This window comes from Podarcis melisellensis (assembly GCF_964234715.1).
Source record: "Podarcis melisellensis genome assembly, chromosome: 6".
Lineage (NCBI taxonomy): Eukaryota > Metazoa > Chordata > Lepidosauria > Squamata > Lacertidae > Podarcis > Podarcis melisellensis.
The window spans coordinates 34,815,428-34,829,310 of record NC_138538.1 but is presented as its reverse complement, the minus strand read 5'-3'; the positions used below and the strand labels follow the sequence as shown (position 1 = coordinate 34,829,310).

The window sequence follows — 13,883 nt, the reverse complement described above, 5'->3', positions numbered from 1 at the left end:
ATGCTTCCCCCTCCTTCAGCTCAGTGCATGCTCTCACTAAGAATCTGCTGCAGAGTGTTGGAAGACCCTCTGGAGCAGATTTGGGGGTATGTGCACACCTGTGGGAGAAGAGGAGGAGGAGGAGGGGAAATCATTGCATGAAAGTCCAGTAAACGTAATAATTGAGAACAAATACATTTATACTGCTGTAGTCATGACTCCTTGTACTAAAAAACATGGATCACACCTGAAATTTTTCATTGTTAGTTTATTGCAATGTGAACCAGTTATTATGAATTCTTGACACATGGAACTTCTGAACATATAACTTGGTTTTATGTCGCAGCTCAGTACAGTACAATAAAATCTGTTTATACAAAATACTCTATTGGCTTTATAAACAAACATATTCTAAAGTATGAAAATACCCTGACCTGTTCCTTTTTGTACAATTTTAGAGCAGAATGCAATTACAAAAAAAAAAAAATAAAAATCCAAAACCTAAGCAAACAAGACAACAGAAAAGGATTTCACAGTGCATTGTGTAATACTGGCAAGAGAGTTCCAGAAACTTTTTTTTAAAAACAAAAAACCCAACAAGGTTACTTGTCAGAATCTACATATTTGGGGTGAACAAATGAAAAACACAAAATCAATTTGTTCAGCTTTATTTGCATAAACCAAAAGTGTGGGCCAGTTATTAGAACTACTATTTGCATAACATTCTAAGAAAGCAGACTTGAGTTTCCACAAAATGGTAAGAATTCTCACTTCAGTATGAGCTTTGACAAGGCAAGAGTTTCACAGAGAAGTAATTTACCTTCGATTAAAAAAAAATGTAGGATACACAGTGAAGGAGAATCAAAGGTTTAAAACTTGTTAATCAATTTCCTACCCTTTAATGAAAAACGCTGGCATTAGTAAGTGGAGGGAAACTAATAGAAATGGGGTGCCTATTCTATGCCCCCCCAGATGCTATTGGACAACAACTCCCATTATCCCTCACCATTCACCATGCCGGGAGATACCGAAGGGAGCTGGAGTCCATCAACATCTGGGGAGCCACTGATTAGCCACCCCTGCCAGAGCATTGTGTTATATTTAGCCTCTAAGGATGTGTATTGCATGGACTTTTTGTGGGGACTGACAAATTATTGCTAAGTGTTACTAATCATAATTCATTTCACCACTCATATTAGCAAACTTTCTGGTGCTGAAAGCTTGTAGTTGCATATTTTCCTACAATCTGCCTACCTGTCAAAGGACACACTCATGACATCACATATTACACGTTACAGGGATAGCTGCTGTTATTAACTCTTCACAAAACAAGCCACACAAATGTGTGCTATTCACCCCAAAGGATCTGAAGGGTCCTCCTTGTTACACCTTGAGGCCAATCACAAGATAAAAGCTCTAAGTACAAAGTCTGTAGCTGTAAGTGGAAATGTGGGAAGGAGAAACTGATGTGCCACACAGCAAACCTGCTTTTAGGTCGCACAAAGCAGTCCCTGCAGAGGAACCTCCTGTGCTTATGGCTTATTACGAAACTGCTAAATCAAAGGCACAGGAAGTTCCTGTGCAGATGATCATCAAAATACACTACCCTAGAAGGGAAAAACCCAACAGAATTTCAATTTATCTGGCCAAAAATTTGAGAACACTAAGAACACCCATTAATACTTAAAACACCAGCTGTTTGGAATGGAACACTATTTTGCAGGAAAACAAGAAGCAACCACTGCACAAATTCACAGAATCACAGAATTGTAGAGCCGGAATTTGGTTCATATTAAGCTGGGTTCAGATTCCCAGAACACGCTGAAAAATCTATTTCTTTTCCATATCCTAAAAAGACAAATGCAGTACCACCATATTATGAACTTTATACATTGAGGCTAGAACAAGACATTAGAATATTTGCGTCTCCCACCAAAAACAAAGAGCATCTTCTCTTCCTCCCTAATAGTACAAAACATACAACAAGGTTATTATGCTAAGGGCTTCCTGGCCATTGCAAGCAACAACCAATGAAACTGAGTAGTGTGGGACTAACAAGGAGCCCAATGGCACATGCAATGCATTTTGTATTACTAGACATTACCAGACGAGACATTGTTGTTTTCAGTATTCCCCACATATCTTTCTGGCCTAAACATCAAGCAAGGTGCTAATGTTCACTTCTGCAGTCACACACTGAAACACACACTGGCATTAGGTACATTCCAAGAAAATTGTGCTTCTGTTACTTATACTCCTCTACAGGTTTTCACAAGACTGGGTGACTCACAACAGCATGTCTTAGACTGAAATTCTATATATACGCTAATCTGTAAGTGAGTCCCATTGAACTATGTGGGCTCAGTTATTGGAACTTAACTTTACAACCCACAGAGATCATTTGCCTCTATCTTCTAACTAGATGACTCACAAGATATATGTCAATATACTTGTGCACTTTGGAATGTGGCTATGAAAAATCGTTGAAAGTAGCATGAAAAACTACCAGCATTTGATGGGTGAATGAGATGATGCAAGTTTATTTGAAAAAGTAAATGTCTTACAGGATTATTTATTAACTTTTAGTAGGATTTATGACTAGCAAGAGGCTCTGCTATCCTCCCAAGTGTGGTTTTCACTCCCACTAATAAAAATGAATAAATATATACAAAGGATTCTCCCATCTTTTACCAAATTGCAGCTGAGCAGCTACATCTCATTTCAAATTCTTAGCCCATTTGAAGTAAGTTGCCACATCAGAAAGCACAAGGAACTGAGAAAAAGTGATGCCTCTGTTCAGCTTTTCCACCAATCTACCCTTAGATTAGAAAGAAGTATCTACTCAATAGTTTAGCTAGTGCTGAGACACTGTTCTCTGAGCATTAATCTCCACAAAATGGGGTACCAGATTTCATCGCCACCCAGTCAGATCACTACTTACAAGAGGAACATGAGAATGAAAATGAATCCCTTTGGAAGTGGTGGGGTTAGTAAGCAAGCAGCTGTGCTTAGGGTGACACCCTTAGTCTTTCCTATTCCAAAGCTAGCTCAGACACTGAATGAGTCAAATGGGTATAGAAAAACTGTATAAATGAGGGTTCTCTCAATGCACAAGGTATGTGCAAAGTAACCAACTCAACTACTTGCACAGATACCCGTTTCATTTTGAAATGTTTTCTCAAGGCAGACATTCTAGGCTGATGACAACCAGTAAGTAAAGTAATGGTGACTTGAAAGTAGGCTTGACTCCATAATAAGTCAAGTGAAAGACAGTGGAAATGTCTCTTTGCATATTTTATTCAAATGGCGAGAACGCACATTTAAGCAAGAAGGGACTTTAACAAAACAAAACAACTCACAACAATGAGAAAAGTTTTCAAAAACTGTTAGAAACACAATCAAGCTGGCATGTACCTGGAATCTAGAAACAGCAGGACTGCAATAATATTGATTAAAACTCCACCAACCTTTTCATCACCTATGCTCCAAAGCTATTTGTACTTCTACCAAGTCTGGCCGTAACAGAATTTAGAAGCATGTGAAGTAGTGTTTATTTAACACCCAACCTTGAAACCTACTGCATAAAAAGTAGTCAAGATATCCTTTACAGATATAGCCTAAGCAGACTAGTGGAACAGTTTGTAGAACTAAGGTAAGGCTTTTCCAGCAGAACAGCCTAAATGTGGAAGCTCTAAGGCACATATTAGTACATTCACATTACTGTTAAAAAAGCCAGAGTATAAAAATTTCCCTCCCTCCCCACCCAATACCCAATAAAAAGATGGCACTGCCCATTGAGCTCTGCTACTGTCAAATGCTGATAAAAAGACAATTTGCAGCTTTTTTAAAAAATCACCTGATTTATAAACGTCTCCCCACTGTTCACTACCAACAGTGCTCCCCGCACCCAAGCACAACATATCCTATTGATAATCTTTCATCATGCCCTCCTGGATTTAAGATACCAGTCTCTCTCACATGTGGCTATCCTCCTCTTTCACACTATCTTCTGTGCTTTTCTGAGGCAGACTGGCCACATCATTACTGGGTTCTTTTTGTTTTTCAGCCTCATCAATGTTGGTTTCTTCTTCTTTCGCTTCAGCCCTCTGCTTGTCCTCAGCCTTCTGCTCTTTTGCCAGCATCCGGTAATTGATGCCCATTCCAATAAACAGGAAGATCCCAGAGACAATCAAGATGATACCACACGCCCAGTAGGTGTATTTGTAGTCACCATACATATCATTGAGTTTACCTAATAGGACAAGAAGGGGGGGAAGTACATTAAAGATCATTAGCGTTTTACTTCATGGTAGACAAAAAAGTCTCTGCCTTAAAACCAAGGAGTGTGATAACATCCTCTTCTCCCTTTTTAGGTTATTTCCTACACAGGTAAAAAAATCCATATGTTTTAAGCTGGATCAGCTCCACCATAAATATGTAATACAGGGGTATGGGAACTGTACCACAGGCTGATGAGATCACTGTTCTGGCATTTGCAAAGTGCCAGAAGCAACATAATTCTGACTCTGGAGGAGAAGGAAATCTTTTTCAGAATGAAGGCCCTATTCCCATCTGGACCACCTTCTGCGTACAACTTGCCTTTGGTAGGTGAGACCAGATACAAAAGTGGGCAAGGCAACAAATGCAAATGTTATCTTTGTAGCATAGGCTAGTTTCACCACACACCCCTCTATCGAGGCAACTATGAGGACACATTCCAGCCAGGCAAAAACACTCAAGGAGGGTATGGAGTAGGGCTGCAGAGGGGTATTGCCTGGGGAGAGTTCAGCAGGCCAGATAGAGAGGTTTGGAGGGCAGCAACTGGCCCCCAGAACTAACTGACTAACCTTCTTGCCCCCTTCTCTCTCACCAAAAGACAAATGCAGCCCCATACACAGCCTTCTGCAAGAGAAATACAGAAAATACTCTTACCTAGGAGAGGGGGTCCCAAAAGAACAGGGCAGCATTCCACAATAGTCACCAAACCAACAGCACTGGAGAACCGTTGCGCTCCAACTAGATCCATCAGTGTTTCAAACAAGACAGAGCTGAGCCAGCCAAAGGCAAATCCGAAAAACCCAGCATAGATGCAAAAGCCGGCATAGGTGGTGGATATAGGGGCCAAAAGGTGGCAGACTCCATTATAAACTACGGACACAGCAAAGAAGTACTGGATCCTGGGCCTCACCCACTTGGTGTTTGCTACCAAGCCCATGGATGGCCTGGCAACCATATCTACAAAGGCTAGAATGGAGAGCAAAAAGGCAGCAGATTCTTTAGAGAAATGCATACTCTTCCCATAATTACTGAGGAAGACTAATGGAGTAAAGAGTCCAAAAAACATGACCACGTTGCCAAACAGGTAGAGCAAGAAGCCACGGTGCGTGAAGAGAGACAAATCCAAAAACTTGTTCACAGTCCCCAGAACTGTGCTTTTCTGCTTTTTAGACTTCCCAGCAATAAGGTCTGCGCTGACATCTCCTGCACCATCTTCTTTTGCCCCTGCTTTGCCAGCCTCCTGCAACACTTCCTTAACTTCTTTCTTTGGCGGCTCCGGCTTGGGACCTATCGGTCTCATCAGAGACCCAGCAACACAACAGTTCAGCAAGAGGCCCCCGAGGATTAAGAAGCTTCCTCTCCATCCAAAAATGCTATAGAAATACTGGTTCAGGGGAGCCAGTGTAGACAAGAACACAGGACTGCCTGCCATAGCCAGTCCATTAGCCAACGGGCGCTTCTTGTAGAAGTACTTGCCAATCATGGTCAGGGCTGGGTTTAAATTAAATGCAAGTCCAAGGCCTGGGAACAGAAAAAAAAGTTGAATTAAGGGTATGAGAATGGTAGCTCTGCAAATCCACTGCTTTAAATAACATATTTACTGAAGCAGGCTGAGTGAGAGAAACTGGGTCTATGTACTCTTATTTGCTGTTTTGAGGTACTAAGAAGGTGGGGGTGTGATTTTCCGACTCAGCTTCTACACTATTGACGTATGTATGAAACAGAGATTCAAAGGATTTAAAGTATAGGCGATTGAGGTTATTAAACAAAAAACAAGCACACGCTGAAAGAGCCAAGACACTAAATAGTGTAGGGATAGGCTGTGAGTTAAGGGTTCTTACCTGACAAGTGCCCCCACTTATTTCCCAGGAGGGGCACCTGCAAGGTAAGAAACAGTGCTGTGCTTTGCAGTCACAATCCAAGGTTGGAAGAGGTGGTTGTTACATGCTGCATCTTCCATGCATCTTCAAAATGAGACGTCAACACAGAAGTCTCTGTGGTGACACCTGGTTTCCCTAAGAGGGGTAACTGTTGGGTCAAGGGCAATGCACCCTCCTTCCCTTTCGGCCCAGTGCCTCTCTTCAAAGCACAGTGGACTCTGGGCACCCTCTTGCTTCCTGCCGAGAGGTGCATACAAAGAAGAAGCCATGCAACTCTCTCCTGGACCGCTCTGTATCTTTCAGCAAGCTTACTTAATTTTGAGCTATTTATATCACACCTTTCAGGGGACTTAAGGCAGACAACAATTAAAAACCATAAATTTAAACAGTCTTAAATATTACATTATAAAAAGAGCAGAACATTAAAAATGAAAGTATTAGAACCACAGAAAACCCAAAGGAGGACTGAAAAACACAACAGCCAAAAAGCCTGAGCAAATAAAAAGATCTTCACTTGAAATAAAAGGGAAAGCAAAAAATGACATAGGTTTAGCCTTTCTAAAAGCCTGGGCAATTACTTGTTATAATCCTTTCAGTTCAGTTTCATAGGATACACTAGTTTCCTTGTATCTTTCTCAGATCTGGAATCATCACTTCAAAGAAAGAGCAGCGTTCCATGGATTGCGTTCCATGGAAGTAGTAGATGTTTTGCAGCCATGCCACTCACCTCCTATAACCCCAACACAAAAGTAAAGCTCTTCCACTGTGTTACAGAAAGAGGCAGCAATCAAGCCACACCCTGAAAGGCAGCCGCCTGCCATCATGACTGGCCGGCTGCCATACTTGTTCACCAGGATACTGCTGATGGGACCTAGGAGAGAATCAAAAGGACAATAGTTATCTAGTTGTGAAAAAAGTTTTTACATTTCTGTTCATTTCCTACACTTTGGAACAGGTGCCTGCCAAGCAAAGCATGAACTTTTGAAGGCTGTGGATATTATACATGAATCACCATGTTAAAGATTAGCTTGCTTGTCCATATTTGGATCAAAGAACTGCAACTGTGGAAAAGCGCATTCCCACTCCAACACCATGAGAAGCTGTTCCTACAAGTTGGGTGGCTTTTGTAAATGCCCCCCCTCGTGTGTGTGTGTGTGTGTGTGTGTGTGTGTGTGTGTGCGTAGAAATTCCAACTTCCTCCTACTCTACTATGTACCTTTCAAGGAAGAAAAAGGCAATCATTATCACACCTCATGACCAAGGGGGCAGTGAAGGAGGTGGTTAGATGATCCAAGGGCATCAGGAGTAGACCACTGCACCCACAGGAGTCATGTTGATGACCCATGGGTTAGGGGTGTGTACAGTGGTACCTCTGGTTGCAAACTTAATTCGTTCCAGAGGTCTGTTCTTAACCTGAAACAGTTCTTAACCTGAGGTACCACTTTAGCTAGTGGGGCCTCCTGCTGCTGCCGCGCCACCAGCATGTGAATTCTGTTCTCATCCTGAGGTAAAGTTATTAACCCCAGGTACTACTTCCAGGTTAGTGGCGTCTGTAACCCGAAGTGTTTGTAACCCAAGGTGTCTGTAACCCAAGGTACCACTGTATTATGGGCATGTCCACACAGCTGAACACTCTACTTTAGAAATGGCTGAATTAGCATTTCATAAACAACTTCCAAAATGAAGAATTTTGGGTAGCGGAATTGGCATATATAAAAACAGTTTGCTACAGGCTAATACAGGTGACAGCAATATTTTTCCTATGCCAACCACACACTGAAGTGGTTGTGAGGGTAGGCAGTCTGGTGTAAACTTGTTGTTTTTTTTACCAAATATGCAAAAGTATGATTTAGCTCCAAGACAACTCCTTGAGTGGTAAAAAGTAGTTTGACGATTGGCATAACAGATGAATTGAACAGTTTCAACCAGATATAAAACAGTGATAACAAAAGAGAGGGTATTTTAGTATTACTTGTGTAACAAATTCCAAGCTAGTCAAGTAGCTGAAATCACAGCTGAAATCCTCTCTAGTCAATATCTTTTATGTATATACTATATTCTTTTAATTACCAACCAAAAGGTATGAGTCTGATAAAGCTACATGGCAGTATTTAAAGTACTTTCCTAAATCCAAAGCAAACAGTTACTAAGGATTGATAATAAAGCCCATTTAAATAAACCCAAATGTGCACGCCCTGAATATTAACTGATTTGGTTTCTTCATTAACAGATAACAAGGTACTCAGCCACATGGTGACCCTGGATAACTAAATAGAAGTTTGCTGGCCTTGATAACAGCATCCTAGTTTTTTTTATTAAAAAAACACACACTAAGGCATTCAGAAATCCCAACAAGTTCCAGCTGGGTCACATCTTGTCCCACTTGGTACTGTTCCAATTGTTTTTAGAGAAGTACACAAAGTACAGCAGTCTCCTTTCTGTGTGTCAGTTATTATTTTCCTAATAAAGCTTTTTTTAAAATCATGGTAAAGTGATTGGTGCATTTTACAGCTGTGTAGCAGATTCATAAGAAATCTGAAGATTTAAATATGGGGCTCCCAAATTCCAGGCCTGAATACATATGAAGTTGCCCTGTCCAGCCAACCAAAATCCAAGGTCTCAGGCATAGGTCTATGCAGTGCCTTTTTTTTCCAGAAGGGTGGGAGAAGCTTGAAGAGCTACAGTTTGATGTTCCTGGGAAGGGTTCCAGTGGATTAGGATGAGCCCCATCTGGTCCCCAGGAGGTCTCAAGAGTCAGCTGGGAAGGAGGCTGTAGGTAAGAGTTATCGATTCTGAGGAAGAACCAAGTAGATTGCCAATCCAAAGACGACTCTCAGCTTCAGTGCTAAAGTCGTACCTGCTCTACTCTTCACAAGCTTGTTGGATCCTAGTTTGCTTAACCATGCATACAATCTACTGTGCCCTTTAACCAAGATCATACTGATTTTGGCAGAAAGACAATATGGGACTTTTCATATGCATAGCATATGTTCTGCCTCTGCACCATGGCACTTTGCTCATCGTTTTCTTTTTACAATGCAAATGTAAATAAATCACTGAAATTTTCTCCCTTGAAATTTTGCCAGTAGCAGGGGTGGGTAGACATTGTTTCCCTCAAGAAGTACATTCTATCAAGAACAGTATATTGAGGCCCGCATGCAAAGAATGACCAAGAACGGATGGAGCTAGAAACAAAAGTGTTATGGATTAACTAATCTGAAAGGAGATTGCTTCAATTTTCACTGTAGCTACCCTTGGATGAGAATGTCCAATCCTATGGAAGTCTACTCAGAACTTAAGACCTGCTGGGTTTGACAGTATCACTCAAATAATTAGGTAGGAGGATTTTTTAGTACAACAAACCAAAATAACTACTGTTCTGGAAAACAAATAAAATTAATTCCTTTCGGACTTAAATGTGCCACACACACATACACACACACACACAGAGAGAGTGCAAATAAGTACAAAAGGTAATATAAAACATCCCCCCATTTATTTTCATCAAATAAAATAACATCCTTTCAACTTCTACTGAAACTACATAAAAGCGGGTCACTGTTAAAAGCCAGGAAAACTGAGAGGGCATGCAAGAAGGAAGGAATTCTGATCAGATGGAGGAACAGGGCAGCTTTAGGAGGTGTCAGAAGGAGCATAAAATTAGGTTGGAGCCACAGGTGGCCCCCAGACCACAGTTCACCCACTTGTTTTATATAGGAATGACACTAGGCATGCAGCATTCAGCAGCTACTACTTTTGTGCAACAGTCTTTTCTTATATCATTGCAACATCCAGATGCTTCAGCAGCTGCAGAACACCTACACAAAGCACACAATGGCTTCAGAGTGTCACATGGATATTAAACACTAAAGTTCTGTGTTTGTTAAGAGGACACTACTGAATTGTACCATGTTATAAAAGGGAGAATTGGCAGAATTCAAGTCCAGTTGACAGAGTGAGCACACAGCCAAATTACATTTCACTTCATGGAGTAAAATCTCATCTATCAATGGAGCGGCTTATGTAAAGTTTTGCAGAACATATAACATGTGGTTATATGAAACTCCTAAACAGCAGAGCTTCCACCAAGTTTTTAGTCACTACCTTGAAAAAGAACACTGTCCTTTTCTGGACAAACATGCAATTTTAATAAAAAAAGATTCATTTTACTGGAAAATGGTTCAAAGGACAACAGTGCAAACAAGCATATAGACTAAGTAAGCCACAAATAAGCAAAAAAAAAATTTTTTTTTAAATTCACGGCACTTATAGCCAAGTGAGACCAGAAAATATTGCTCTTTGGAGCCTGGATATTTTGGAAGTATACCAACAGCTAATGAAATAATTATGTCCCATCTTAGAAACAAACATCTCATTTTCTCTTATTATTCCAAACAAAGGAAAAGTCAATCTTCACCTGCCCACAACTTACATGCATTTAACTTGTGCGCATTCAGCTTTATGCACAACAACAACAACAATAAAAATTAAAAGCAGGAGGAAAGGAGACAGGCATCCAAGGGGAAAAAAGACTTTGGCAATCAGAGGCTAAACTAGGGGGTTGGAAAAACTGACCCCTGCTGGGGGCACAGAAATCACCTCAGAAATCTGTGTGTGCTACTTCTCTGTGCTTTAGTTCCTCTTGTGTGTACACAACCCACCTTCCCTCCCTTACAGGGAAGTGTTTGTTTAGCACCTCCTGAGGGAAGGAGCTGCAAGGGATTCCCATTTCCCACCCTCCTCCATTGGCTGTTTGGGCTCCACAGTTTGGCCCACCCTCCTGCAGCTCTGTTTGCCCTCCTTGAAGCCAACTCATGTGCTGGGCAGGAGAGAGCTTGGGAAGGCTGGCCGGGGAGCTCCAGACCGAGCCCAGAAGACCCTGGGCGCCTCTCCCCTCTGCATCCCCAGCCCATGAAGAGAGAAGAGAAAGGGCTGGAGGAGCACAATTAGAAATAGGGTGTTTAGAAAACGGATTATCTAAACCTTTAAAGCAAATAATCACAGACGGTCAGTTTACGTGCTTGTTGTAACACTGAAGCAGGGAAGTCTGCTGGTTGCCTCACCAACTGAATAAGGACAAAGCAGAGACTGTTCCCTTCCAAGGAAAAGTCTCATGCAGCAACGTCACTTGCTTTCTGAGGCAAATGCAAAACAGAAGTCTGGCCCACCAACACTGTAGCAGCATTGAAGCCACAAATACCCAGCTCTGCTTCCAAAGGAGGAACTTGTGCCGTGTCATCCCAAAAGGGAAACATCAGGTTAGAAAGTGAAGAGAATCAGAATTCAGTACACACAGGCATGTTTGTGTGTGTGTGTGTGTATTCAGTATATCCTGTTTTACAAACTGTTATAGTGATTTTTTTTACTTGAGTAATATATGGCGGGGACACGGGTGGTGCTGTGGGTTAAACCACAGAGCCTAGGACTTGCCGATCAGAAGGTCGGTGGTTTGAATCCCCGCAACGGGGTGAGCTCCCGTTGCTCGGTCCCTGCTCCTGCCCACCTAGCAGTTCGAAAGCATGCCAAAGTGCAAGTAGATAAATAGGTACCACTCCGGCGTGAAGGTAAACGGCGTTTCTGTGCACAGCTCTGGTTCGCCAGAAGTGGCTTAGTCATGTAGGCCACATGACCCGGAAGCTGTACGCCGGCTCCCTCGGCCAATAAAGCGAGATGAGCGCCGCAACCCCAGAGTTGGCCACGACTGGACCTAATAGTCAGGAATCCCTTTACCTTTTACCTTTATGTTAGCTTCACCAGTAGTTGAAGGTATCTCATTTTGAAATGAACTAAGTTTAAGCCCTGATCCCCAATTAAGACAACTCAGGATGTCCAATTAAGAGAAAGCAAAAGCTTCCAGACTTCTCGCAGCCATGCAGAACAGGGGAAGGGGAGTCATGGGGCAGACTAGGCTTGCTCAAATAGCACTCCTTCCATTTAGCACATGGGTAGGCAAACTAAGGCCCAGGGGTCAGATCCAGCCCAATCGCCTTCTAAATCCAGTCTGCGGATAGTCCAGGAATCAGCGAATTTTTACATGAGTAAAATGCATCTCTGGGTTTTCATTTAAAATGCATCTCTGGGTTATTTGTAGGGCATAGGAATTCATTTGTTATTATTTTTTCAAAATATAGCCCGGCCCCCCACAAGGTCTGAGGGACAGTGGACCAGCCCCCCTGCTGAAAAAGTTTACTGACCCCTGATTTAGCATCTCATCCAAATGTAGCCAATAGGTTGATTTTTATCAGTGGTTTTAGGGTTTTTAAAGAGATGTTTGCTTAAGTATCAGTAGCAAATGGAATATATATATATTTGTTTTCTATCTGCCCTGAGAAAATCTCCTGATTCAGCATAGCCTGGGCCCCTTTTTCCATGGCATGCATCAGTTTTGCTACAATTGCCATGGCTGAGATTCCTATTCGGCAGTAGCTTGGGAGGGGGGTGTCTCTACCTTCTCCAATTACAGGACAATATCCAGGGTCTGGCAACATACTGCACCAAGACAGCCAAAACTCAGTCTTGTAAGTTAGTAAAGGGTACAGTTTACATAACATTCTGTTTGCACTGTCTGGAGTTTTGTTGGATACAGAGAAATGAGTTGGAACGGATGAGTGAGAGGAATACTGAGAATATGAGTGTTGAGAAAGAACACGAGAGTGAGGGGGGCAAGATACAGAGTACTATTCACTAACCAGGACTACTTCCCTGCACAAGAAGGGGGGGAAATTGTTTTAAAAAAGAAAACTGGACATTGCACTCCATAATTGCCCCAAGCCTTTCAGATCCTGTATTTCAGATGCTTATGGCAAAAGAATGGGATCTTTGTCCTGTAGCTTGAAAGCAGACTGGAAATAATTCAGTTCAAATAAAATTTAAATCAGATGTATCTTGTTAGCTTCTCTATACACAGACCATTCTAATGAAAGACCTCCAGCCACAGCCATTGAAATGCTGATGAACAGGTAATTCTGGTTCAAATGCCATTTTCCCAATCAAATATGATTTGTTGAATCAGGAAGAAAAAAAAACCCAGCCAGCTAATTTCAGCACTCCCCCCTCCTGCCTTCATGTGCCCAGCATCATAGAATACACCTTGAGGGTTTTAAGCCAGAGGGTTTTTTTTTTGTTTTTGCAATCTTCATAGCAGGAAACTTGTGGTTTTAAGTGCACCTTACACACCAGGAAGTGGGGGAAATGCTTGACCTCACTGGTCACTCCCAATCAACAAATCCTACTTTGTTGGAACTAGGCATGTGAAGTTCAAACCAGGCCACCATTGCCTTAATGTTAGTATATAATTCATGTGCATTCATGCAAGGTTTATACACCTTGCATGGTAGCACATAATTTATACGCTAACATTAAGGCAATGGTGGCCTGGTTCAGATTTCTCTTGCATAAAAGTGTATAAAATTTTTTCACACACTCACATTCTTCATTTCTCAGATTTATTTGTCAAGATCCTGCTTTATCAGGTCAAAAACTCTGAAAATAGTTAACCATGGATCACACATGTTGCACAGTGCAGATGCCAGTAAGAAACATCAATGGCTTCTAACGAGAGAGGAGCATGAACATTTCTACTGAACAATTTGGAAATTGTAGAGTCATACCTCGTGTTGCGTTCTGCTTTAGTTACGGACTTTCAGCTTACGAATGCAGCAAACCTGGAAGTGTTTACTGCCCGCGCATGCGCAGAAGCGCTCGATCGCGCCGCGCACATGCACAGAAGAGGCGCTCTAGTTGTGG

The 13,883-nt window shown here is 41.9% G+C and overlaps 1 protein-coding gene across 3 annotated transcripts in view; it reads right to left on the bottom strand.

Annotated features, from left to right (window-relative positions):
* Positions 1 to 229: 229 nt before the first annotated feature.
* SLC16A1 (solute carrier family 16 member 1) overlaps positions 230 to 13,883 on the bottom strand; it is a 44,287-nt gene continuing 30,633 nt past the window's right edge. For all 3 annotated transcript variants that reach the window (XM_081916407.1, XM_081916408.1, XM_081916409.1), the window contains exons 3-5: positions 6,865 to 7,008; positions 4,912 to 5,778; positions 230 to 4,231 (exon numbers count right to left, since the gene is read on the bottom strand). In XM_081916407.1, coding sequence (XP_081772533.1) covers positions 3,954 to 4,231; positions 4,912 to 5,778; positions 6,865 to 7,008 — 1,289 coding nt within the window. In that variant the 3' untranslated portion in view covers positions 230 to 3,953. The remainder of the gene's footprint in view (positions 4,232 to 4,911; positions 5,779 to 6,864; positions 7,009 to 13,883) is intronic.